Source organism: Agelaius tricolor, unplaced genomic scaffold (assembly GCF_023055355.1).
Source record: "Agelaius tricolor isolate 1412-34295 unplaced genomic scaffold, bAgeTri1.0.p SCAF_19, whole genome shotgun sequence".
Taxonomy (NCBI): Eukaryota; Metazoa; Chordata; class Aves; order Passeriformes; family Icteridae; genus Agelaius; species Agelaius tricolor.
Window position 1 is genome coordinate 3,040,140 of NW_027269279.1, and position 26,778 is coordinate 3,066,917.

Genomic DNA, 26,778 nt, shown 5'->3' on the forward strand with positions numbered 1-26,778 from the left:
GGGAGAATTAGAGCAGTGTAGAAGGTTGTCACTCATCAGAACCATTGGCCAAGCAGCCCCTCGGGTCCCTGTGCCATGAGTGGTAACGGCCCTGTCTCTGTTTTCTCATTGCAGAGCCTCTCACAGGATCCACGTGGTGACGTGGCAGCCAAGACGTGGAAGTTTGGGACTTCTCTTCCACCGCAGTAGAATTTGGGGGGTGGGCAGGGGTGGGTCAGGGGGACACTGGGAGTCGCAAGACCCTTCACCTTCACTGTGGGCTTGGCTCAGGGATGACAACGGGCAGAGTCAACCCTTACAGCATCGTGTCCTCCGAGGAAGACGGGCTGAGGTTGACCACCATGCCAGGTATCAACGGCTTTGGCAATGGGAAAATCCACACCAGAAGGAAATGCAGGAACAGGTTTGTAAAGAAGAATGGTCAGTGCAACGTGGAGTTCACCAACATGGATGACAAGCCGCAGAGGTACATTGCAGACATGTTCACCACGTGCGTTGACATCCGCTGGAGGTATATGCTCTTGCTCTTTTCCCTGGCATTTCTGGTGTCCTGGTTATTGTTTGGGCTGATTTTCTGGCTAATTGCACTCATTCATGGAGACCTAGAAAACCCGGGTGGAGATGATACTTTCAAGCCTTGCGTTCTGCAGGTCAATGGCTTTGTGGCTGCTTTTCTGTTCTCCATCGAGACCCAAACAACGATTGGGTACGGCTTCCGCTGCGTGACCGAGGAGTGTCCGCTCGCCGTCTTCATGGTGGTGGTTCAGTCCATCGTGGGCTGCATAATCGACTCTTTCATGATTGGTGCAATAATGGCAAAAATGGCCAGGCCCAAAAAACGGGCCCAGACATTACTTTTCAGCCATAACGCAGTAGTGGCGATGAGAGATGGAAAACTCTGCCTGATGTGGAGAGTTGGGAACCTACGGAAAAGCCACATAGTAGAAGCCCACGTACGAGCTCAGCTAATTAAACCCAGGATCACAGAGGAAGGGGAGTACATCCCGCTCGACCAAATAGACATTGACGTGGGGTTTGATAAAGGCTTGGACCGTATTTTCTTGGTGTCTCCCATTACCATTCTCCACGAGATCAACGAAGACAGCCCCTTGTTCGGGATCAGCCGCCAGGACTTGGAGACAGATGACTTTGAGATCGTCGTCATCCTGGAGGGCATGGTAGAGGCCACAGCCATGACGACGCAAGCTCGGAGCTCCTACCTGGCCAGTGAGATACTGTGGGGCCACCGCTTCGAGCCCGTCTTGTTTGAGGAGAAAAACCAGTACAAAGTAGACTATTCCCACTTCCACAAAACCTACGAGGTCCCGTCCACGCCCCGTTGCAGCGCCAAGGACTTGGTGGAGAACAAATTCCTGCTGCCCAGCACCAACTCCTTCTGCTACGAGAACGAGCTGGCCTTCATGAGCCGCGACGAGGAAGAGGAAGACGATGACAGTCGGGGTCTGGAGGACCTCAGCCCGGACAACAGGCACGAGTTCGACAGGCTTCAAGCCACAATAGCGTTGGATCAGCGGTCGTACAGGAGGGAGTCAGAAATTTGACTCTTGGTCCTTCCGTTGACTTTTCCAAGGGTATTTTTTTTCCTCCTCTAATCTCTTCCCCTACAACCCGCTCAAATTATGCAGAACAATGCAAGTGCCATAGGAATGCTTGAGAAATTAGTATCGTTCATAGTTTTCAGTTTCATCGCAATAACCACTGAGCGGTCTGCAGAGGGGACGGTGGCAGGCCACGGCGCGTCCCCCGCGCCCAGCGCCCGCGGCAGGGCCCACGGCTCTGGGGGATGGATGGATGGATGGATGGATGGATGGATGGATGGATGGACAGATGGATGGATGGACAGAAGGAAGGATGAGGAGAGGAGGGTCCGTGGGGCGTGGGCAGGTGCTCACCACGCACGGCCCCGTGGGGCTTTGCTCTCCCCGTGGGGAAAACGCCAGCGTTTTCCTGGAGCCGAGCACTGCGAGATCCAAAAAGAGGAAATATCAGGAAACAAATCTTACTCTTTTCTTTTCTTTTCTTTTCTTTTTTCTTTTCTTTTCTTTTCTTTTCTTTTCTTTTCTTTTCTTTTCTTTTCTTTTCTTTTCTTTTCTTTTCTTTTCTTTTCTTTTCCTTTTCTTTTCTTTCCTTTTCTTTTCTTTTTTCCTTTCCTTTCCTTTCCTTTCCTTTCCTTTCCTTTCCTTTCCTTTCCTTTCCTTTCCTTTCCTTTCCTTTCCTTTCCTTTCCTTTCCTTTCCTTTCCTTTCCTTTCCTTTCCTTTCCTTTCCTTTCCTTTCCTTTCCTTTCCTTTCCTTTCCTTTCCTTTCCTTTCCTTTCCTTTCCTTTCCTTTCCTTTCCTTTCCTTTCCTTTCCTTTCCTTTCCTTTTTTCTTTTCTTTTCTTCTTTTCATTTCATTTCCTTTTATTTTTTAACTGAGCAGCAACAACAAAACAATTGCTCCTTCAGCAGGCGGTCTGGTTCAGTTGCACAAGAACAACACTTGAAATAACATGCAACATTAATGTACTTCTTTTTAATTTGGGAAAAAACGGGGGAGGGAGGTGAGAGGGTTTTTAATATTTTCACCGCACCGTTTGGGAGACTGTTTACCAAAATAATAATAATAATTATTATTATAATTATAACATCAATAATAATAATAATATTAAATCTGAAAGAAGTCATTCAGTATTTTTTAAAAATGAACAAGGGAACGAAGAAGCCACCGGGGTCCTTTGAGGGGGGTGACTTGTTGGGTAAATGCAAGAGCTAAAAGTTAAGATTGCATCCAATTTTGGGGTGGTTTTTTACCACTGGCATGGCTTCATATGCAGGTGTAAGTGACTGTAGGTTCGTGGCAGTGGAAGAAAGTAGTGGAATTATTGACAAAGGAGGTAATAAGGATAAGCAGGGCTGTGAGAGAAAAAAGCATTGTAAACATGGTAATTAGCCAATTTCTGGAAATGTTGGATTTTGGGGTGGAAATGGGGTCTGGAACTTCAGCTGCTGAAGTGTTGGGTCTCCCCCAACATCTCTGATGGGGAATTCATAACGTTCACCATAACAGGGACATAACAGTGAAAAGCACAAAAATGAGAGTGGAGAGCTCTCAAAATTGGGTATTTCCCCACTTTTCTGACCAATTAGGTATTTTTCTTCCTTGAAGAATATTTTCAAACATGGAAATCAATGGGAAAGTCATCTTGTTGGGCTGCACTTCCAGTCCTGGAGCTGTGTCCGTGCCAGGCTGGGCTTTATGAATTCCCAATCCACCAGAGAGTCCTGCTTCAGAGGCAGATGTTCTCCCCAAAACAACAGATGCCAGTCAAGAAAATCACCCCATTTTGTGCTTCAGCCCATCCTTGTGTCCCAGCCTCAAGGTGGATTGTGCCTTAGAGATGCGAACTCATCCCGTGTCCCAGCCCTTCTCCACAGCCCCCATCCTGCATCCCCCCTCTTGCTCTGCAGCACCCTCATCCCATCATCCACCGCCTTTCAGGCTGGCCTTGGTGACAACCTGCTTCAGCTTTGGCTCTGGCACAGGGCAGAGCACCCCATGCATGGGAAGGGTGCTTCCCTCTGCTCCTGCCCTGCTCCCACAGAGGGAAGGAGTCAGGCAGGTGCAGTTTGTGGGTCCCTTCATCTGGCTATGCTGCTCGTTGGTGCTCTGGGAGCCAAACTCTGGCTCCCTGCTCCCTGTGGCCATGGGAAAGGCTTTGTACCTGTGGGCATCCCTCATCTGACCCTGGGCATGGAGCCCTTGGGGAGAGGGCTCAGCAGTGGGGTCCTCCACAGCACTTTGGCTGGGATGGGCTCCCGGTGCTTTTCCCCCACAGCCCACACCAGGGAAGCTGTGTCTTGGGGTCAGGACTTGCTGTGGTGTGTCCAAACATGGGTGGCAGAAGCAGGATTTGTCCTGTGTCCCCATCCCCATCTTTTCCTTGCCAAGGGCTCTGGGCTACCCCCAGTGTCCCTGTGCCACCGAGCACCGCGGTGGGGACCAGGACATCATCCCTGCAGAGCTTCTTCCCACCAGTGTCTGTCACCATCACCCCACACTGCTGCTCTGGTCTTGGCTTCCTCTAAAAACCACTGGGAGAAAACCTTCTCCAGGGGCAGCACTGGGAGGCAGCTCTTTCAGCACATTTGAGTGCCCCAAATGTGTTGTCCCCACAAGTGGGGACACGTAGGGAGGTGCCATTGAGCTCCAGCCATGACATTTATGTTTCTAAGGCAGTGAAGGTGGATGCCATCCCATCTCCAATCCCTTTGCTCCTGGGGGGATGCTTCTACCCCCTGCTTTTTGCACCACAGCATCTGGGGGGTGGGAAGGATGGATGGGGCAGGGGGGGGCAGAGAGATTTTGTGTGAGCACTACTTATTTATTTTTTTAAAACAAATGCTTTTAAGTGGTTTTAGGTTCTTTTGAATAAATAATAATTATTAAAAAAATAAAAGGTGCACATCTTGCTGCTGTAGAGTTCTCAGAGGGTTAACTTCTTTATAAATATATATATATATCACAGTAAATATTTGTATAAAAACAAAAGAGAAATAGAGATGTCTTTAAGTAAATTATTGCTTTTAAAGAAACTTCTATGATTGTACAGTGTTACCTGGGAGAATAGAATAATATATACAGATGTATTTTTAAACTGCTGTGTAGGAGGATGTGAACTGGGACAGGGAACACCTGTGGCTGGCACAGTGAGGGGATTTTGGACCTTCCCTGCCCCTGTTCACACACGCCCTGCCCCAAGCCCTGCTAGTGAGGGTCTAGCTCTGCTGAGATGTCCTATATCTACTGTATAGTCCTTGTCCTGACCATGGACCACACCGGTACATAGTGTATAAATATTATTTTTGCCTACCTGTGAGAGCTCAGAGCTCCTGGTCTTTTTTCCTTCCACCAGGGAGCATTGGGAAGGCTGCCCAGCCATAGCTTAAATCCCATCAATTGTGAAAGAAAGGAGTAAAAAATTAAAAAGAAAACAAAAAAAAGGTGGGAAAAGCCCAAGTTCAGCCCTTGATTTCCTTAGAGGGCTGGGAAGGCACAGGGATGCTTTGGGGGTGTGGGTTTTTGTGGAGTGGAATCCCTGTGGGAAGGGGCTGGGAGAGGAGCAAGGTGAAATGTGCCCCCCACCAAAAACAGCCGCCGGCCATTTCCTTCAGCCAGCCAGCTCCAGCCCCGGAGTTCACTCCGGTGTCACACTTGATCCTTGGGGAGGAGGGAGCCGCTGACCCCTTGGCCAGCATCCCGCAGGGATTGCCCCAGGCTGGGGCTCGGGGGATCAGCAGCAGCAGCTCCCCAAGCCGGGGGTCGGGGCTGGACCTGCCCTGCTCCCGTTTGGCCTCACCCTGAACAGCTCCCCAGTGAGGGCAGCAAGCAGCAGCGTCCCCACACCCCAAATCCACCTCTGGGAAGAGCATCCTGTGCCCTGGGGGGGGCCGGGGGCCATCGGGACGAGCCTTAGCTTCTCATCACCGAATTTAGTGCACTTTGTCTTTTAGGGCTGGGACAATCACTTAGCGCTCAACCTTTCGCGATTCGGTGCCTGCTTGACCTTCAAACCTTTTGTAGGAGATGATTTCAGAGCCACCTTTTCTATCTTTAATAAGGCAGAACAAATACGTTTATTTTTAAACCCTCCTGCTCTTCCCTTTCCTCTCGTGCTGACAACCAAAAGAGTCCCCTCTGTGTGTGTGTGTGTGTGTGTGTGTCCCCTCTCATTTACTGCACACAGAAACGAGCGTGTGGCAGCTGTGGCTGTGTCCAGCACTCCGGCCACATCCTGCTCTCCCACCCCCCGATTCAGGAATGCTGCCACGGGGGGGTTGGCACAAGGCAGGATCCAGGAGCGGGGACAGGACGTGGGGCAGCGCCCAACCCGATGCCACCCATCCCCTCGCCCACCAGCTGTGCACATCTGTCCTGCTGCCCATCCCAGGGCACCTTGTCCCCTCCATCTCCCCCCAAACACACCCAGTGCTCCCCCAGGCTCGGCCCCACGTGGGTTTGGGGACAGAGGCCTGGCACCAGTTCACAGGGCAGGTTGGCGACTGGGAGCACTGGTTTCCCAGGGATGAAATGCTGAGTCTGTTCGCTGGGGCAGTGGTGGTAGAGAAGCTGAGGGATGCAATGAAGGATCTGTACCTTTTCCACCTCCGGTGTTTCTCTGTCTCATTGCACATATATTTGAGATATATGTGACAATGTATATATATATTTGTAAAATGTATTTCAGATGACAAAACTGGCCAATTTTATGTTATTTTAAATATATTATATATATTATATATAAGAGTCTCCAAAAGATATAAATAGACTAGAGAAAATAATATAAATATGTAATAAATGTATTTTGATCTATTTAAAATATCTCGCGTCATGCTGTATATTTTAAAGATCATAGTGAAGTGTCTGCCTGTAGCCAACTTCCAACGTGTTTCCAAGTCTGTCAGTTGTCACACACACAGGATATGTGGAGCAAACTTTGAGCAAGACTGGGGCCAGCACGACAAAGAGAGATTATTTTTAAGAGCCTTTAAGCAAATATCCATCCTGCTGCCTCTAGGCAGGAGCAGAAAACACCCATTTGAATTTTTCTTGGGAGGATCATTTTCCTCCCTGCTGCAGGAATGCTCAGAATCGGGGGGGGGCCCTGCAGAGGCCCCCCAAACACAGCCCCTCCCTGGGTAGCACTCGCTCCAGTGGCTCTGCCCACAGGAACAGAGTGCAGCCATGCAGGGAGCCCGGAGATGGGAAAATGTGTCAGGCAGAACGAGCCCAGCCATCCAAAACCGACCCAACAAATCTTCCCAGAGCGACCTTGGTCCCCTTGGGCCCTGGAGGATGTGTTTCCTACAGGCACTGCCTCCTGTGGGGACCTCAGGGGACATCAGACCACGTCCAAGTGACAGTTTGAATGTCTTTAATGGTCACGGCTGGAGGAAAGCGGAGACAGTGTGAGATGCTATTCACAGAGAGGTTAATGGCCTGCTGGACACACAGCCCCTGCATTTGCCATCCTGGATTTTCCTCCTGGCTTTCACACCCGGCTGCCGCAGGGAACGGGGCTCATGTACTGAGATAACCTGGGGAAATTATCCATCATCATTCCTCAGGCTGGGCAGGGGCTGAATCCAGTTCAGGTGATCATTTCCACCCACCAGTGATGGTCTGTTGGGTCCCATCAGCTCCATCCCATTCTCCATAAGGAAGTTTTTTACTCATTTAAAAAAAATCCCTGCCAGCCACTCACTCTAATTACCACAGAGGGGGCTGGGGCTAAGCAAGATTTAAGAGCAAAGCCCGTTTAATTTAGCAAAGGGGGAGACTGAGAGGTGACTTGATTACAGCATTTGTCACGGGGAGGATACACTGGTACAAAGAGGTAACTTAATCTAGCAGGGAGAGCCATAATAACCATCTCTTCCTGGAAGCTGGAGCCAGACAAATCTATCTTGGAAATAAGGAGCGATCTTTTAATAATGATTAGCTATTAGAACAAGCCACCAATCTCTGTCTCTTAATGCCTTTAAATCTGGACCAGATGCTTTTCTGGAAGCTTTTCTCTTGCTGAGGAGAGGAGCGGGGGGTTCTCGGGGATACTAATGGCCTGTTAGAGGCAGGGAGGAGAGGAGATGGGAAAAACTCTACTCCAAACCACGGGATGGATCTCGGCAAGGAAAATGCCAGGGAGGAGGTGGGGGATGCTCTGGCAGCATCGCCTGGGGACACGCACGGGCCCGTGCAGCAGCTTCCCACGGCTCCCTGCCGTGCCTCCGCTGCTGCTGGGGTTTGCTGTGCCATGAGGCAGTGACTCCTCACACAGCAGAGACTCCTCACACAGCAGAGACTCCTCACACAGCAGAGACTCCTCACACAGCATTGACTCCTCACCCAGCATTGACTCCTCACACAGCAGAGACTCCTCACACAGCAGAGACTCCTCACACAGCAGAGACTCCTCACACAGCAGAGACTCCTCACACAGCATTGACTCCTCACACAGCATTGACTCCTCACACAGCATTGACTCCTCACACAGCAGAGGCTCCTCACACAGCATTGACTCCTCACACAGCATTTGCACTACAAACCCCAGCGCTTCATTTGTGGAAGCATTTAATGATTCAGGAGCCGGCAGCTCCCTGGGGATGGCTCCCACTGCCTCCAGAGTTCCTCCCTCAGTGGCTGCTTCTTGTACAGAAATCCCCAGGGAGCTGAGCTGATGCTGACACCACGGGAAATGTGCTGCCAGGGTGTTTGGTCCTTGCTTTATTTCCAGTCCAACCATCCTCGTGTTTGAGAGCTGAACTGAGGGGTGGAAGGAGTGGGTGCCTCTGAGGGGAATGACCTTGCTTACATCTAACAGGCCTGGCTGGGACATTTTCAGCAGTGATGGGCACCAGTGTAATGAGTCTGGGGCTGTTTCTTAGCTGGCAACCTCCACTTCTAATATTCAAGATGTCTTTAAGGGCTAAAACCCTCTCTGGACTCAGCAATGCACCAGCTCTCACTGACTGCCCTCCTGCCTCTTTCCCTTCAGGTTCAGGGGATCAGAGCATCTCTCTGTGCCCTTGCAGAGGTTTTTGGCCTCCAAAAAGCTGGGTGTCTTTTCACCAGCTTGAATGGGTTTTGCTCAAACCCACCGAAATGTGGCTGAGCCAGTCTGTCATCAAGAGGCAGAGAGTGGGCAGAGGGGCTGGGAACTCTGAATTCCCACCAGGAGCTCACCTCAGAGGGATGAAGGCAAGGAACTTTGCCCTGGCCCCACTGGAGATGCTGCTTCTCCATCCATCCTGGCTGCTCCAAGAGGCTCAGACCCTTCAGACCCCTCAGATCTGGTGCCTTGCCCCAGGAGTTGCCCCAGTGCCATTCCAGTTCGGGTACCTCGGATACCCAGGGATGCTGGGTTGTCTCTGGGGGTAACCATAGTAACGGAGCAGCATCTCTGCTCTCCTGCTGGCAATTTGCTTTTTCATCCTACATTAAGGTGGACCCTCTCCAACTCCTTTCTCCCCCTCCATAAAGGCAATACCAAGAGCTCTGCCAGAGGGGCCAGCTCTTCCACTCCATCCCACACCAGGTTTCATCCCACTAAAAGCAGGATCCAGCCAGGGAATCAGCCTCCAGCATCCTGCAGGGAGCCCAGGAAGGCAGCAGCTGGAGTTTCTCCTTAACACAGATTTTTAATTGTGAGTGGGACAAAATTAGGGGTTTCCTTACACTTGTTGTTAACAGGTCACTGTCAAGGTTAAAAACCTCAAATACTTTAATTTTTTTTAATTGTAAAATGCCTCTACTAGCAATAACACTCTGGCTTATTAATATGGATTGGCTTTTTTCAGTGCAGAATGTAATTATCACCCGCTAAGTACTTTGTTCACCTTTCACATTTCTCCTCACTCGGGGAAGGCAAACACATGAGTCAGCGTCCCTTTTTCTGTCACTTTTAGGCAGTTTTTTTGTGACAAGCCATTGTGAATCAGCACAACACTGGAAAGTTCAGGTCACAAACGCTCCTGAGGTGCTGCTCACAGGGAAATTCGGTGATTTTTATGAAGGAGGTGAAGGACATCTCCTGTCCTGACCCTGGGCTTTGGTGGGAAACCCCAGATGAATAAATTCGGAATCAAACTGGGCTCGGTGGTGCTGATTTGAGGGGAGAAATGAGAAGGGTTTCCCGTGGGCTATCAGGATGGAGAGGATGTGCTCAAGCTGACAGATCAGCATCCCTTCCCCAGCCAGCCGACACTCCCTCTCCTCTTCCCCTGCAGCTGGCACATTTATTTTGGAAACACCTCATTAGGATGTAATTAATCCTTCCCCTCTTTGCCTGACGACCCCCAGCATCCCTCCCGTCCCCCGGCCTGGGGCGTCCCTCGCTGTCCCCTGCCCTGCTCACACTCCGGGGTGGCACCGGCGGGGGGGGGGGCCCAAAATCTCGTTCCCCGTGGGTCGGCATGCCCGCCTCGGGGGCTTGCTGTCCGTTTGGGTTCGTGGCTGACTCAGCCCCAGATGGTTCCGCAGCGCTTACATAACGCGTGTTGTGGCGGGGGCCGGGACGCGGAGCGCGGCGAGGAGGTGGGCGCGGGGGCGAGGGAGGGAACAGAGCTAAAGATAAGCCTGGCAGCTCTGACAGAGCTTTGCCAGGCCCCGCGGGAGCCGGCAGGGGAAAGGCTGCTGGGATCGGGCACCGAGCTCGCAGCCAGGCCCCGTCTCCATCCCCGCTGGCGCCTCCCTGGGACCCGCCCGTGCCTCTCACAAACAGACCCCAAATCTCCCCTGCTGCTCCTCAACAGGTTTATTTCCCCCTGGTGTTTCATGATCCGGGTGAGTTTTGGTTGCAGGACTGAACCAAACTGGGTAAAGATTTCCCAGATTTTGTCCCCATCCCTCCTTCCCTCCTCTCCTCTGCTTCACCTGCTGACCTGCACTGGAGCTCACAGTGGGAGCAGAAAAATGATGATATTTCTCTTGAAGGGATGTTTTGGGTGACCTTTGACCTCTGTAGAAGTCTTCCTCTTTTTTTCAGTTTACAATTTCAACATACACACAAAGATGAACCTTGTTTTACGGGAGTTTTATTTTCATGCTAAATAAAAACCATTCTAATACACAGGATGTTGTGGATGTAATGGCTCTTCTCAGGTGGGGCAGCTGTGGGGTTTGGGGCAGGTAATTCATTACCTGAGACACTGCTGCATGTCTTTTATTATTTATACATGGATTTTATTTGTCTGGAGCTGCCCCAACAGGAGCCTTCCCCAACCCCACTGATTTTATTCCCAAATCCCTTTTTTCCCAAACCTGTGGCTCCAGGGCAACCCCAGGGGCTGCTTGGGGGTCCTGGGGCGAGGCAGATCCCTTTGCCCTGGAGGGATCCCTGGGTGGCTGAGGGTCCCTGCTGCAGAAGGGATGGAGAAGGCTCCTGGCCAGGTCCTGGTGGGCAGGATGTCACCTCTGAGCACCCCACACTGACACCGGGTGCGGGGGCGACAGCAGGAACAGGCTCTGTCAGGAGCAGGAGCACTGATGGTGGCAGGAAGTCCCCAGCTCTTGATAATTAGGAGAAAAACTAAATAAATCTCTCTGCAAAAGACAATGTGCAGGGAGAAGCTCAGGCCTGGGCTCCTGCCAGCCCTGGATTTGCAGAGCTGCCCACGCAGGATGGGAGCACAGGGGGGGATTGTCCCCCCAAGGTCAAGGGGACAAAGGGTGGCAGTTGGTGGCTCCAGCCCAGGTGGGGGGGTCTGGCTGCCCCCCTCACATGCAGGTGTCTGAGGGCCCCTCCCAGGGCAGGGCTCCATCCCAGAGCCCCCAGCACAGGAGGGGTGGATTTATGGGAGCAGGAATCTGGGGATTACGCTGCCAGGGTCTGACCAGCCAAAAATTGTTAAAAATCAGAATATCCGTAGCTCAAATCCAGCTTAAAAGTCAAACCAATCATCCAAACCATCTGCCTCACCATTGAAGATAATACTACTTTTATTGTTTCCATAAGCTGCTAAGCAGCTTTTCAGCAAGAAAAACCCTCTCTGCTGGGACATTTGTGGCCATGGGACAGCACGGGGGCCTGCTCGGCGCCAGCCAGGTCCTGCTGGGATGGGGAAGCAGGGGAGGATGTGGGGACCTGGGGGATGCAGGGCAGGGATGGTGCTGGGGGTTAAATTCTCTGTGCCACGGTGCAGATACCCCCTGGCAGCCACCTGCTGCCATCTCCCTGGAAATCCACCCATGGAGGAGGGGTGGCACTGCCAGCTCTCCTCCAGGACATCCCAAAGTTTTCTGGAGGTTCTGGCGGCAGAGGGTGGTGATGGCAGCCTGAAATGGGAGCTGCCCGTGCTGCCCACCTGACCTTCTCCCAGGGGTATTATTAGCCCATCAGGAGCAGCCAGCCCCAGCCAGCAGCTTTCCATCTGCAAGGGCTCCCTGGCTGTGGGCCAGAGAGGGGAGCTGGGCACGATCCTCCCTGTTTCCCTGGGGAGATTTGGGTTGGAAGGGGCCTTAGAGATCATCTCATTCCATGGGCAGGGACACCTTCCACTGGACCAGCCCCATCCAGCCTGGCCTTGGACACTGCAGCTTCTCTGGGCAACCTCTGCCAGGGCCTCACAGTCAAGAATTTCCTCCCAATGGCCCAACTAACCCTGCCCATTGTTAGTTTGAAGCCATTTGTCCTTGTCCCGTCATTCCAGGCCCAAAGTCTCTCTCCAGCTCTCTTGTAGACCACCACACTGAAGGCTTCCAGCCTCTCTCCAAAGTCTGCTCGCCAGTTCCTGGAAGATGTCCATGCCCAGCAGAGAGATCAGAGTGTCCTGCCTCTCCTAAACTCTCCCTATTTCATCCCTTGACATGGCTGCTGTGCAGCTCACCCTCTCCCAGGACCTCACTCCAGCAGCCCCTGAGGTGAGAGGAGCTGAGGTCTCTGTTTCCACCTACAGCTTCCCTGGGCAACCAAAGCATCACCTGTCCTGTCCCTATCTGACATCCTGACAGACAGACACCCCCTTCACCCCTGGATTTCCAAACAGGGCATGTACAAGTGTGAAAAGGCCAGGTTGGATGGAGCTGGGAGCAGCCTGGCCCAGTGGAACAGGGCAGGGGATTGGAACATTCACTGGTGTCTGTGAGTCTGCACTGATGCAGGGAGAGCACAAGAACTCATTAATGAAATCGCCCTGGAGCTGCTGACATTGCACACTGGTGCTGCTGGCTGGCTGCTCCTCCTGCCTTCACCCAGGGTGAGTTTGCTTGGAGACATTATTATCCCATGGGAAGGCACCTGAAACAAAACTTTTTTCCTCATGTGGAAATAAGGAAGGAAAAAGAGCTGATAGATCAGCAACCAACAAGCCAAGAGGAGCCTGCTCCTCTATAGATCACCCAGCTTTTATTTTGTCTGATTTTAAGTGCCTGGCAGGGAGTTGGCCCTTCCTGTCCCCTGGGAGAGGCAGAGCATGCCCAGCTCACCAGAGCATCCTGGGTTTGCTGTCTCTGCTGCAGAGCCCCAGCTCCACGTGGCACGGGAGCCACCACTGCCACCTGGAAAGGGACTTTGCAGTGGCACAGAGCATTTCCCTCCTGTTCAACAACAGCTCAGGGACACCCTCAGCTGCCCCACCTCTCTGGCAAGGTGGACTCTGATTTTGTGGCTCCTCAGGAGGACTCTCCTGGATGTCTGGCTCCTCTGCAGCACCCAGCCATGGCAGGGGATGTGCCAGGCTCCAGGGATGGCTCCATCCTTCTCCACCTCCCAGCCTCTGCCCCGGGCTCACCTGGGGACCTGACTTGCAGCTGCCAAAGCCACATCACTGATTTTTAATTAGGCAGAGGTGCAATTAGTGAAACACAGCAGAGTGGGAGGAGAAGCCCTGGCCTGTCAGTCTTGGCTGTGAGGTCCCTGACACTTTCCCTAATCAGCCCAGGAAGTCACATTGCCTTGGCCGTGACAGTCCAGAGATGGGGAGATGCATCAGACCTTGCTAAATCCCAGCTGGATTTAGCTCCTGTTAAATGTCTGCAGAATATCACCCAGCAGAGCAGTCTGGAAGTCTTCCCCCTCAGGTGATACCCACAGCTTTACTGCTCTTGTGTGTGTGTGTCCTTTGTCCACACAGCGAGGTAAGGGTTGTGCTGAGAGTACAGAACAGGGCAGTGCTTTGTGCCTGCATCCCTTCTACCATGTGTTTCCAGCCCTCTGGATGAACACAGGCTCTTTGATCTCAACATCAGAGATGTCCAGACACTCCCAGGGATCCAGGGAGACACAGCTGCAAGGCACCAACAGGGTCAGACCCTTGGAAGCTGAGTTAGGCTCAATGCATCCTTTGCCAGATTTCCACATGCTCCCACATCATCCATCCTTATCCTGCTGCAGGAGGGATTTGCTGCTCTGAGCTGCAGCTCCTCCACTGCCAGTGCTGTGCTGGGGCTGCAGATCCCACCAGGGCCATTTCCGAGATGCTGGCAGAGATCCCCTCGAGAGGAAAGGAGCTCAGCCAAGCCTGCAATGACCTGCTGGGGCAGGGCAGGCTCCTTCCACTCTGGCACCATGTGCTGGGATTGATTTAAAAGGGGATTCTTTGCAGGATGGCCTGCATAGTGGGGGTGTTTGCAGTGTGTGGCTCCCAGACCACAGCTGGAACAGCCCCAGCCTCTGCCACAGAGCACTTGGCTCCCATTGAGGTCAGGCTGGGCTTGTGTGTGGAGTCACAGCACCCTGGGCTGTGGGATGCTGCTCAGGGCTCTGAACAGTGGTCACACGTGTGATGCCACACATACCTGCACCCCCAGCTGGGGCACAGCACCCTCATCCCACACCTGAGAAATCAATGTCCTGTTGCTGTGTTCCCACCCCAGAGCCACGCTCTGAGCAGACCCCAGCCCTCTGCACCCCGTGCCCCCAGAGCCCAGGGCAGCTCTGCTCCCCCTGCAGCACAGACCCTGTGAGCTCCCTGCAGTCACAGCTGCTCCCACACACTTCCCAGGCTTTGATTGACTCCAGGCTCCTCTCTTTTCTCAGCCCCTTGGGAAATAAAACTCTCCAGTGCTGCAGATTGTTTCCAGGTGATGTTCAGCAGGGGCTGAACCCTCTGGCAGTGCCACACTCACCTCCCTGTTCCCCATCCCTGCCTGTTCCCTGTACCCTGTTCCCCATCCCTGCCTGCTCCCTGTCCCTGTTCCCTGTTCCCTGTCCCCCATCCCTGCCTGTTCCCTGTTCTCTGTTCCCTGCTCCCTATCCTTGCCTGCTTCCTGCTCCTTGTTCCCCATCCCTGCCTGTTCCCTGTTCCCTCATCCCTATTCCCTCATCCCTACCCGTTCCCCATCCCTGACCCTGTTCCCTGTTCCCCATCCCTCTCTGTTCCCTGTTCCCTGTTCCCTGTTCCCCATCCCTGCCTCATCCCTGTTCCCCCATCCCTGCCTGTTCCCTGTCCCTGTCCCCTGCTCCCCATCCCTGCCTATTCCCTGTTCCCTGCTCCCCATCCCTCCCTGTCCCTGTTCCCTGTTCCCCATCCCTGCCTGTTCCCTCATCCTGTTCCCTGATCCCTGCCTGTTCCCCATCCCTCCCTGTTCCCGGTTCCCCATCCCTGCCTGCTCCCTGCTCCCTGCTCCCTGCTCCCTGCTCCCTGCTCCCTGTTCCCTGTTCCCTGATCCCTGCCCGTTCCCCATCCCTGCCTATTCCCTGTTCCCTGTTCCCCATCCCTGTTCTCCCGCTCCCAGTGCCATGTGCTCGCACGGTGGCAGGACAGGCGATGCCAGCCGCTCCTCGGGCACTGTCACCTGATCTCCGCCGCCCCCGCTCCGAGCCCGGACAGAAATAAACCCGGGAGCTGCGGTGGAGCCGCCCTGGCACGGCCGGCCCGGGCTGAGCCCATTGTTCCCTGCTAATGCCGGTTCCAGTGACTGATCCCACAGAAATGCAGATATTCCCCTCGCGCCTCTCCAGCCTCCTGCTGCACACAAACCATGGCTCAGGAGCAGGTGGAACAGAAAAGGACATGTTTTTTCCCCTATTTTGTGAATTTTTCCCTATCATGTGAATTTTCTTGTTGATTGAAGGTTCCTTTGTGGGGCGAGGCTAAAGTTTCCACAGGGATTATTTTTTTTCCTTGAAAGTTTGAATTTGTTTAAGAAGAAGGGCAAAAAAAAACCAAAACAAAACAAAACCCTCTCACATTATATCCTGAAAATATAAAGCCTGAAGCTCCATCTCTCCTGGTCCTGGCAGGGCCCAGGGTTCCTGCTGGGCAGCAGCTTTTTGCTATGTAAAATTGGCATCGCCTTGCAGCTTCCATGGTGCTTCCAAGCATGTGCAGAAATACCTGTGGCAGGGCGTGCTGGGGCCAGCCAAACTCATTTCAGTCGTGACCTGAGCAGGTGCTGGGTTGGAAAGGTCCAAAGCTGGGGCAGTGGCTTTGGCAGGACAGCACAGGAGCTGTGTGGTGACAGAGGGGACACCGCAGTCAGTGATTTGGGGTCTTCTTCAGCACTCAGCCTGAGACAAACCAGCTTACAGAGGGACTCAGCATTTCTGTGGTAAGCCCTGGGCTCTCACATCCATTTGTGTAGCTGGAAAGTTGCCTTCACATCTCTGATTTGTCCTTTGGTGCTGAAATATCAGAGACTCTGGCCCAGAGGATCTTTACTTGCAGCCACCCCAGCCTGGCTGAGCTCAGGATGTGCCCCAGCTCTGCAGAAGCAGCCTCAGGAAGGTTTTGCCACAGGAAACCAGCACCAGCAGAACCAAGAATTGGTCTCCAACTGCATCTCCTCATGCTCCAGGTGTCCAAGTGGCTTCCAGGGCCCCTGCCCTGAGTAGGACACATCAAAGTCTCTGCCAGGCAGAGGAAGGACCTGGCTCCTTGCAAGGAGCCCAGCGTGCTCTCAGCCTGGCAAGGCGATCAAAGGGGAGGAACAGACAGATCTGAGCAGAAAACTGAGAGAAGGCAGCAGCTATATGGTCCTGGAGAAAGCAGGAGCACAACCCTTTGGCTTCCATTCCCTGCTGCTTCCCCTTGCTTCCCAGAGTGCCTCAGCTTTGCACAGAGCTGAGCTCCTGGAATTCTCTGGGCTGCAGCCCCATCCCAGCAGCTTCAACTCTGGAGCATCCACCAGAGAGGCTCCTGCCCTTCCCAGCAACGTGCCAGGGAAATCACAAGACTCTGGGCTAACCAGCAGCTCTCCAGGGACAAACCCTGCCTTTCTGCCTGCATCATGCTGGATTTTGTCCCTGTCCCCAAAGCCTGTCTCCTCTCACCCCCTCTCCCCAGGCCATACCTGGTTCTTCCGAAGGCGTCATGACTTCACTGTCTATTTTTATCCAGCCCACTGCTAAGTAAAAGCAGAGTTGACACTGGCTTTTGGGAAAAAAAGGGAAAAAAAAAAAAAAAAGAAAACAAGGCATTTTTCTTATTGTGTGGGAAAAGATCCATGGGCTGGGTTTTCTTTTTCTTCCCCCTTAACTTGGAGATCTCCCAAAGCAAACAAGTGCTGTTAACTGGAAAATAGGATGATTCACCAGTCCCCTGGGCAGATGGTACCCAGGCCCTCTATTCTCCAACTCCTGGCAAGGGAAAATGCCCCCTGTAAAACTTAAAATAAACAGATGATCCTGTATCCACCAGGGGATCCACCCTGCCAAGCCGACGCATCTCCAGCGAGCTCCTGGTGTGCCCAGAGCACTCAGGTCATCCCCGTGGGTGTCCTGCCCCAGAGTGGCACTTTGGGGCATGCAGGATCAGATCAGGGGCACAGGAGGGCCCCAGTAGCTGCAGCCTGCCTGTGGGTGCTGTGTCTGAGTGATGTGCTGGGTTAGAGCCCCAGGTGCAGGGATGGAGCTGGAGCAGAGCTGCTGCTCCATGACAAGGTGTCTGTCCCTCCATGGAGCATCTGCCACACGATGCCCTTGCTCTGGGGTGCTGAGGGGATGCTGACACATGGAAAAGCTGGCCAGGAGATCCCTGTGGGTGAACAAACAGTGGGGCCAGAGCAATGAAGCAGCATTATCTTCCCTGCAGCCTCTGACATGTGTCACAGGAGGGATCGTTCTCTTCGCGATGTGACTCAAATCCCATATGGACAGTGCAGGAATCTGCTGTCCTTCCCAGAGACAGGGAAGGCCTGTTTGTAAATGCCCCCAGCTCCTCCCTTCTGCAGGCAATGGAACCTCTCATCCTTATTGCATTCCCCTTCCAGATTCCCAAATCCTGGCCACACCAGCAACAGGGCTGGCCCTGCAAGGAGGCCTCACTTCAGGCACACAGCAAAGTGAGGGGCTCTTGAGGTATTTTGGTGCTCAATGACCCCTGGAACATATCCAACATGTAAAGTTCCCATCACCAGTGTTCTTTCAAACAGAAGCTGTGGTGGTGGTGCTGGAAAAGACTGGGGTGAAAAGAGGACCTTGAGAGGGCCTTGGGGTGACCCAGGAGTGTTCCCTGTTGAGATCAGGGTTCCTGGACCTCAGGAGCAGGGCTGAGTTCAGGGTCTGCCTTCCCCTGCCTGGGACACTGTAACAGCAGAGGAGCCCCAAGCACAGGCTGAGAGGCCAAATTCCCAGCACTTTAAAATTCCCCCTTGGAAGCTTTTTGGCTGCTGGAGGCCTGGGTTATTTCTGGATGCACTCGGCAGGAGTGTTTTTCTCTTGCTTCGAAGCAGGGATGAACAAAGAGCTCAGCTCTCTGCCTGCACAGAGACAGCCCCAGTGCCCTGGCAGCACCCACACCAGAGTGTGCCCTCTCCTCTCACTGCTCTCCAGGCCAGGGATGAGCTCACAAGGGTGGGGATCAACCCCTTAAACTGCTCCCTGTATGAGCCAGAGACACAGGACAGCATCCTCCTTCCTCTCCCTTTAGATCAGCGCTTTTCAGCCCAAATGTGACAGACTCCTCACAAGGGGTCTGTCCTGCTCCCTGGGCTTCCTCCTGCATCCCTGCTGGCAGCAGGTCAGAGACTTTTGGGCTGCACAAATGCTTCAGCTCCTAAGAGCGCTCTTGGGACAGAAAAACAAGGTTTCTTAAACAAGGTTTCTTAAACCACCCAGAGATGCTAAGCCTCAAAATAAGTGACAGCCAATTGTGGTGTCACCGCATTGCCCACACTGCCACAGCTGCTCTGGGCATTTTTGTCAGCTTTGCCCTCCTCCTGTTGCTTTTGTGTTTTATTCCAAGGCACCCACTCAGCCCTCACGCCTTGGGGTGGGCACAGCCTCTGCCTGGAGCCCACTCCTCCACCTCTGCCTGAGTACGAGGCTGTGACAGCCCCCAGGTCACCTCTGGGTGATTCTGCAGTGGGATTAACAGGAGAAATCCCATTTTTTTAAATGCCAGATATATTGAACAAATTGTGCTGTTACAGATTTAGGAAGGAAATACAGCCAGCACCCAGGAGGTCTGGTTCGGCAGCAATGTGGGCACCCTGCAGGCAGAAGCTGTTTGGGTTTGGAGGGTGAGGAATGGTTTTAGGGCTATGATTGCTCCTCTCAATTATCCCCCTGCTCCCAGGGAGGGGGCTGGGAAAGGCTGGCTCTACAGAAGGCTCTGATTTTTCATAGAGCTGTGCAAGAGAGCCAGGCTTGACCTGGAAGGGTTAAATTCACCCAGTTCATGCAGCAGACTGGTCCCATTCCCCTCCCCATCACCCAGCCCTGTGGTGTCCAGCTGCAGAGCAGGAGGAAGGGGTTGTAGCCCCTGCTCTGACCACCCACCAGCTGCCCTGCCTGCTCCTCCAGCCAGCTGAACAAGCTCCCAGCACTGGGGGGTCGTGGGCTTAGTGGTCCTGAGGGGCAAGGAGGGGTGAGGGAGGTGGGAAAGGCGCTGGGTGAGGGAGATGGGGATGAAAGATGAAGAGGTGACCTTAGCCCTGGCACCTGGAGTGGGGCAGGTGGCTGGGGTGAGGTGGGTGGTCTCTGGTCCTCATCAGAGAGGTCCTTTCTAAGCCTCCATGTGTGGGGAGCTGGCAGAAGTACAAACATCCCAGAGCTGGGATTTGGGACTGCCAGGATTCACTTTGGCCACAGATTTTCCTGGCCTGGCTGCAGCTCAGAGAGAAGTGATTTGGCACCTGGGGTCCCCAGCTCACCTCACACCCGGCCCTGGGCACTCCTCTCTTGGATCCAGTCCCCAGCTGAGCCACTGGGACACACCTGTAAAGATCTTTCCAGAAGGCTCAAGGCTGCTGGAGGGTCCTTGTGGTGCCATCCCAGTCAGGGCATGGTGGCAGCTCCTGGGGACAGTGGTGCCATGTGGCTGCTGGGCTGGGCAGGCTGTGCCCCTGTGCAGAGGGGCCAGCATGGCACAGGCAGCCCCAGACACCCTCGTGTCACTGCAACCACCCCATGGAGGTTTCTCCTTCAGCCTTTCCTCTCCCAGACCTTCCCAGAGGGAAGGAGAATGGGGCAGTAGGAAGAACAACCCATTTCAGACCCTAATCCCAGTGCAGACACACCTGGAGGAGAGGAGGCCATTTCTGCCACGGCTTCTCACACACAAGGACCCTTCTCCTGTAACAGCCCCGAAATCTGAACTGGGAGCCAGCACCAAGCCCCACGAGGCACCAGTAGACTCTGTCCTCATGCCCCCACTCCTCCACAGCTCCTGCCCTGCCCTCATGCTGCTCTCCATGGAAATTTGCCCTTTTTCCCCCTGACAGCAAGCCCTGCCCACGCTGGGTCTGGCTCTGCAGCGCTCCAGGCTCCCAGCATCAATCCATCTGCCAGCCTTGGTGTCACGAGTGCATCATGGAAAATGCAATCGATCCACCAAGGTGGGGACTTCATTTGAGGGCTCTAATGAGGCAGGGATTTAACCTCATCACACAAAGGTAAGTGCAGCTGCTGGGTGCCCTGGCCAGAGGGCAGCTGCTGGTCTTGTTGCCCAGCTCCTCGTGTGGGAAGGTGTCTCCAAGGTCACGTTGGTGTTAGGGAAGGGCTGGGCTGGTGTCCAGAACTGAGTCAACATCTCGTTGTGCTGGGGTGTCCAGGCTCCTGGTCCTGCCCAAAGTCACAGGGGAGTTCAGAAACCAGATGAGCTCTGAGCTGCAGCTCTCAGCATTGCTGTCTCCAGTGCTTCCCTCCATCTCCTGGCTCCTTCTTTCCCATCTCCTGGCTCCTTCCTTTCCATCTCCTGGCTCCTTCCTCCCCTCCCATCTCTTGGAAGCCTCTTAGTGCCTCAAGTTAATGTACTGTTTCAAAACAGCTTGTTCTGGCTTCACAAAAGGGTAGAAAACTCAGGGGAGAGCACTCATTAGGAGACTTCCAGCCTGCCACCAATTCACTTTACATCTCTGATGAAGTCCTTTATTCCAATTTCCTCATTAATGCACCACATTAACAGGATCACTCCTTAACTGGGGTGTATTTGCCCTCCCTTCCCTCAGGCCATGCAGCTTAGCTGCCTGGACATCTTTGGCTCTCCAGGGCCTTTGGGACACAGCCAGGACAGAACTGGATGTGCCCAGGACTAAAGCTCTGCTGTGGGATGGAGCAGAGAGCCCAAAGGCAGCCGGGAGGGCGATGGGGCAGTGAGCAGCGGCCGAGGTGCTCCTGACCAGTGAGCAGCCAGGCACAGGAGGGCAAGAAGGGAAGGGAGAGCCCTCACTGACCCATGGGCTGGGGAACACATCCTCTGTGGCCTGGGGCAGCTCTCAGTGCCACCAGCAGCTCAGTTTTACAAACATCAGGGTGATGATGACAATTCCGAGTCCTCCCCTGCGCACAGCAATGATTTTTCCAGTGTCAACCACGAGCTCACAGCATCAACCTCTGCTGTGCTGAGCCCAACAGAGCCCCGATCCCTCCTGGATTCCTGAGATACCACCACCACCCTCTGCTCCCTCCAGAAGTGTTTCCTCTCCTCAGCTGGAAGCAGGTGCAGGCTCCTGATAACTCTTCTTTGTGTCCACAAAGGAAATGGGGCGTGAGAACAGCCCTGCACAGGAGCAGGATGACAGCCCTGCTCCCACTGATCTCAGCCCGGGCTGCAGATGACTCTTCCCTGCTCTCTGCCAGGCCTGGCAAAGTGAGACACTGTGAATAGAAAACAAAGGCTTAAATGTCCCTAAGCCAGTGATCCCAGTGATGTCCCAGCACACCCTAACAATGAGGATCTCCTCCTCCTCCTCCTCCTCCTCCTCCTCCTCCTCCTCCTCCTCACAGCTGGTGGTGGCAGGACACGAGCACATGGTGGAATGACTGTCCCTGCATGCAGGACTGTTTTCAGCACACACAGAGGAGGGAATTAGATGGTGGAAGGTGTCCCTGCTCATGGCAGGGGGTTGGAATGAGATGAGCTTTAAGGTCCCTTCCAACCCAAACCACTCTGTGATTCTGTTCCTCTGGCCAGCCATGGCAAGCACTGGTATCTCTGCAGAGCTGAATTGTCCTGAGTTCTTGGTGTAACCAGCCTCAGCATTAGGTGAGGTACTGTCCTGATGGTCTCAGGAGCAGCTGGCTGGAAGCAACATCCTGAGGTTCACATGCTCTTCCCAGCTGTGTATCAGCATCTTCCTCATTCTCCCACTCCAGAATATCCAGGCAGTGAATGTGGATCCCCACAGAGAAGTGTGGTCTGACCCACATGTGAAGCAGAAAAAAACATCAAAGAACGAAAAGAAACAAGCCCAACAACAAACCAGAAAAGCTTTTGGAAACTGGGAAAGAATCACAGAGTGATGAGAAGGAGAGGCAGCTCTTCAGGCAGGCCTCAAGCCTAACAGACCCAGATCTCCTCTAAATCCTGGGCAACTTCATCCCTTCCCGCACAGGAGAAGTGGCACAAGAAGTCCACCCAAGGGAGGGAGGGTCAGGGAGGGATTTCCCCTTCCTCCCACCCATCCCCAGCAGCTGAGGATGAGGAGCAGGTCAGTGGGCTTCCCCTGGGAGCGGGGACACGCTGTGCTCTCTCCCTGCCGAGCCCACCGGCGTGCGTGCACACTCAGCAAGCAGTCAGAGCTCGGAGACACGTTCTCCCCAGCATCCTCCCTCCCTGCCTGCCTCCCTCGCCGCCTCCTGGGAGCCTGGTACGTCAGTGCCTGTGGGGGAGAGCCGGTGGGAGAGCTGGGGAGCAAACTCTGCTCTGCGGGGGCAGCTCCGCACGCTGCAGCGAGGGCCAGGCTGAGCGAGGATCTTCAACGGGATCCAGCAACTCCAGGAACCCCCAGATCCCTGCCGCGGCGCCTGGGAGCATCAATGCAGCAATTGGGAATGCCAAAGGAAGGCTGGTGGGGGGTGTGGGGAGAGGGAGAGGGATGAGGAGAGGATAAATAAGCCGGAGAAGTGAGGACCCCGGTCCTTTCTCACTGTTTGACGTGCAAATCAAATTTGCCTTTCAAAACCTCTACGTCTTGGCAGGGCTGGGAGAGACAAGGCTGAGGCAGAGCCATGGATCTGCCTCCTGCAGCCAGCCTGAAATTGTAGCCTACAGTATTACACAGTCCTGCCCACGCCCCAGCAAACCCCCCCACTCCAAACCCAGTCAGCACTGGGATTCCTCTGCAACCATGGGTTGGAAATAGGTTGCTGGGAGAGACAGATGCCAAGGGAGAAAGGTTAAACAGACATTGTGCTCCAAGGGGGGAAAAAGAAGGATCCAATTCAGCTTTGCAGTTTCTAAAACAGTCTCATGAGATCCTGAGTGAAGTGTGCGCAAGCAGTTTTGGCAAGGAGAAACAAAAGACCTGAGAGGAGCGAGAGGAAGGATGAATGAACAAAAGACAGGAAAGCTGCACATGTTTTCAGTCCCTGAAGTTCACTCATCTCTCTTTTCATGCCCAAGTCCTTTTCTTCTTGAGGCACCTTTGGGAAAGGTAGGAAACGGGGGGTGGGAGATTTTACTGCTGCTGGGTTTAGCACTGGATCCTATTAACTAAAAAGAATGGGAGCAAGGAGAAATTCCCAAGGCGAGAAAAAAAAATCCATCATTAATTGACAAGTCCCTGCGGGGCTGAAGCGGAGATGTTGAGCTGAATTCAATTACAGACCTGGTCAGAATCAGACAGGAAGATGTGGCTTCTTTCACTGTGTCAATTAAAGAAGCGACTGGGAACGATAGACTTCTCTGACCCATGACTCAAAACAAGCTTCCATCTGGCACTGCCTGATGGCCCCGTGGCTCCCACTGGGAACAGATGGGCTCATGGGCAGTGCAGGCATGCCAGAAGGCCTCCTTGCAGGCTGGGCACTCGACAAAACCAAGCCTTGTGCCCGCTGCAGAAATTGCTGTTCTCCTCAGGAAGGTGGCATCGTTAACAGTAATTAATTTGCAGCCACTGTGCTACCTGAGCAGAACCCAGCACAGCATCACTGAGCCAGCAGCTCCCTCACCAGATTTGGGGTCTCTCTTCAGCATTTCCCTTAGGGAATGGGGAGATAAGTGACCATGTGAAAAGGGAAAGGGCAGAGAAGCTTTCAGAAGGTACCTGAGCACTAAAAGCTCTGTGTCAAATCTGCATCACCCCTTTCCTGGCTGATGGAAGCAGCTCCCCTCAGACCACCTGGTGCTGCACAGCCTGAACCCTCCAGCTCTCAGTCCCTGCTACCACAGCAAAAAATATAGATGCCAGTAGAATACCACATCCTTTTCCCTTCACTGTCCTCCACTTGGGTATACCTAATTTTCAATTTTCCCTGCAGCAAGGCTCAGCTGGGCTGGGCTCTGAGAACACGGCCCAGATCAGAGATGGGGCAGAGCATGGTCACATTCCCTGAAACCTGGTCTAATGGAAGGTGTCCCTGCTCATGGCAGGGGTTAGAACCTGATGAGCTTTAAGGTCACTTCCAACCCAAGCCATTCTAGGATTCTGTGCTTGATTCCTGCTGGGCTCAGGTGGGCAGGAGTGTGTTCTTCCTTTGTAGGATCAGAAAACTTCAAAGGAACCTCCCTCTGCTCTGTCACCACTGGGAAAACTCCACATCCTCCCATTTTCAGCTAACTGCTCTCTTCAAAGGAGTAACAGTACTGTGTTCCTACTGACACCATTTTACACCTTAAAAAAATCTCTCTTTCTCCAGATTCCCCTTCAAGGGTTGAAAACATCCTTTCTTCTGCTTGTTCCTGCTACTTTCCTTCTCCTTTGAGGATGTTTATTTTATTGAACAGTCTCCTTTGCAACGCATGCAGCCTATTTCTTACCATCCTGGATCCATCGTGCCTGGCCTGATCACAGGATGCCATGGGTGGCTTCAAAGCCTTTGGGGCATCCTCACACAATCCCTCAAAAAAACCACAAAAAACCAAAAAAACAAACACAAAAAAAAAAGGTGAGAAAACTGATGCCAGAAAGGTCTGATTCCACTCTGGGAGCACAGCCCAGAATGCAGGGCTCCAAGGAATAAGCTGAATAAGGGCTGATCCTGAGCTCTCTGTGCACCAGCTGAAACCAGGAGTACCACAAAGCTATGAAGAACAAAGAGGTCCTACACAAACATCTCTGTATATTTATAGCTCTTGAATGCTCCTTTTCCCCAGGTGTTTAAGTGGCATTGCCAGCACCTGGGGAAAGAGATCCTCAAGGGATGGGCAGATTGATGGAATTATTCCTGGTCGGCTGCTAACTGGTGGAAGAGGCTGAGCAGGGGGGCTGTGCTGTTGGGAGAACTTCTCTGAGGCCTTGGGAGGGAGAAAGAAGCCAAGAACAAAGGATCTGTGCAGTGTCAGGCAGGGCCTGGAACGGGAGGAATTCCTTTTTCTCATGTTCTTGGCTTATTTACAAAGATTCCCAAAACTCCTGTAAGGAGGGAATGAGCAGGATGAGCAATGCTTCATTCCCAGCCCCAGAGCACAGACCCAGCAGCAAAGGGAGAGGTTTGTTACAGTCAACAAAACCCAGCAGTGGGTAGGGAAAGGAGATTTTCAGCAGACCCTGAGCCCAGGGGACCCTGAGGGTGTGGGGAGCACAAATTGAGGTCTGTGAATTCCTCTGAGCCCCAGCACAGGTGGTGTGGGAGGAACAGGCTGTGGCTCTAAGTCAGAGCTCTGGGAAAGAGCAGGGAGGGAAGTGTCCTGTCCTTCTGCAGGCCTTTGGGCTCATGCTCGAGTCACTTCTCCATCCAACAGAGCATCTCCATGCTCCGAGACACTTCCAGCACCCCTCCCCTTCTTCCCCTGCCTTTCTCAGCTTCCTCAGAGTCCAGAAGGTATTGACAATTCTGGAGGGGGAGGAGAAAGCAGCGTCCCCTTGGGATGGTGAGAAATGCCCTCCTGCCCCAGTGCTGAGGCTGATTCCTGAGGAGAGGCTCCACAAGTGATCAGGGGAGCTGTCAGCAGGAAAGAAAGGAGGGGAGGAAGGAGAGGGCACGTGCTGTACCCGCCAGTGCTGACTAAACCCTCAGGCTTTGTTTGCTTGGTCTCTCCAGCCCCATAAAAGTCAGATGATCCTTTTAGGCAGGAGCCTGGGGAGGAGCAGAGAGGCCTGGGATAAGTGCAGCAGCGTGAGCCATTCCCTCCTGTGCCTCCCCATCTGGGGGGCCCAAGGGAGCCATTTCAGGTCCTTTGGTCTTACAGGAATTCCTTGGTCTGGATCTCATTCTCCTGCAAATTTCTCCTTTTAGGAGCAGTTCCATAAGGCCATAAAAAAGGCTGGACTTGTGAAGGGCTCAGCCTGAAGCTGAGCAGGGACTGAAGGCAGAGAGGTTCAGTGACTCCTTCATCTCAGCCTTCCCTCCCCACAGAGACATAAGGCAGGACCAAAGGGCTCCCAAAGACGAGGAGAATTTTAGAGCACAAACACTCCCAAAGCCATTCCTCCAGCCTGGGAAGTACCACAGCAGCAGCTGGAGCAGCAATTATCCCTGTGAGGAGGAAGGGAAGGAGTGAGGAGTGCTTAGCAGGGAGGTGTAAAGGGAAATCCTACTTTACAAGGGCCCAGTCAGTCCTGCTTGTACCAAGTGACAGACCTGACAGGAACTTGTGACAAAACACAAACAGTGTCTGGTGGGTACAAAACAGCAGCAGGGACTCATTGCTCTCTGCCCCAGCAGGAATTTGGATGCTGAGAGACAGTTCCCAGGTAACACGTGGGGCTTCTTATTTGAAAACTGCTCCTTTTATTATTATCTTTCCTCCCACTGCAAAAGGCAGAGAGAAAAGAGACAGGGAGAGGGACAGTCATTTGACAAGCTGAAAACTTCTCTGAGGGGGGAAAATGAATAAGTGGGGAAAAAAAAATGAATAAGGGGAGGAAGAATAAAAGCGCAGGTGAAGAAGGAAATACAAAGTCAAAAGGCTCAGGGCTGACTCAGTGTGGTGCAGGGTTTGTGAGGAAGACTCTGCCTTT

The 26,778-nt window shown here is 53.3% G+C and overlaps 1 protein-coding gene across 3 annotated transcripts in view; it reads left to right on the forward strand.

Moving 5' to 3' along the window:
* The window catches only part of LOC139598013 (ATP-sensitive inward rectifier potassium channel 12), a 58,732-nt gene extending 52,354 nt beyond the window's left edge, over positions 1-6,378 (forward strand). For all 3 annotated transcript variants that reach the window (XM_071443873.1, XM_071443872.1, XM_071443874.1), the window contains exon 2: positions 115-6,378. In XM_071443873.1, coding sequence (XP_071299974.1) covers positions 273-1,562 — 1,290 coding nt within the window. In that variant the 5' untranslated portion in view covers positions 115-272 and the 3' untranslated portion in view covers positions 1,563-6,378. The remainder of the gene's footprint in view (positions 1-114) is intronic.
* The last annotated feature ends 20,400 nt before the right edge of the window (positions 6,379-26,778 follow it).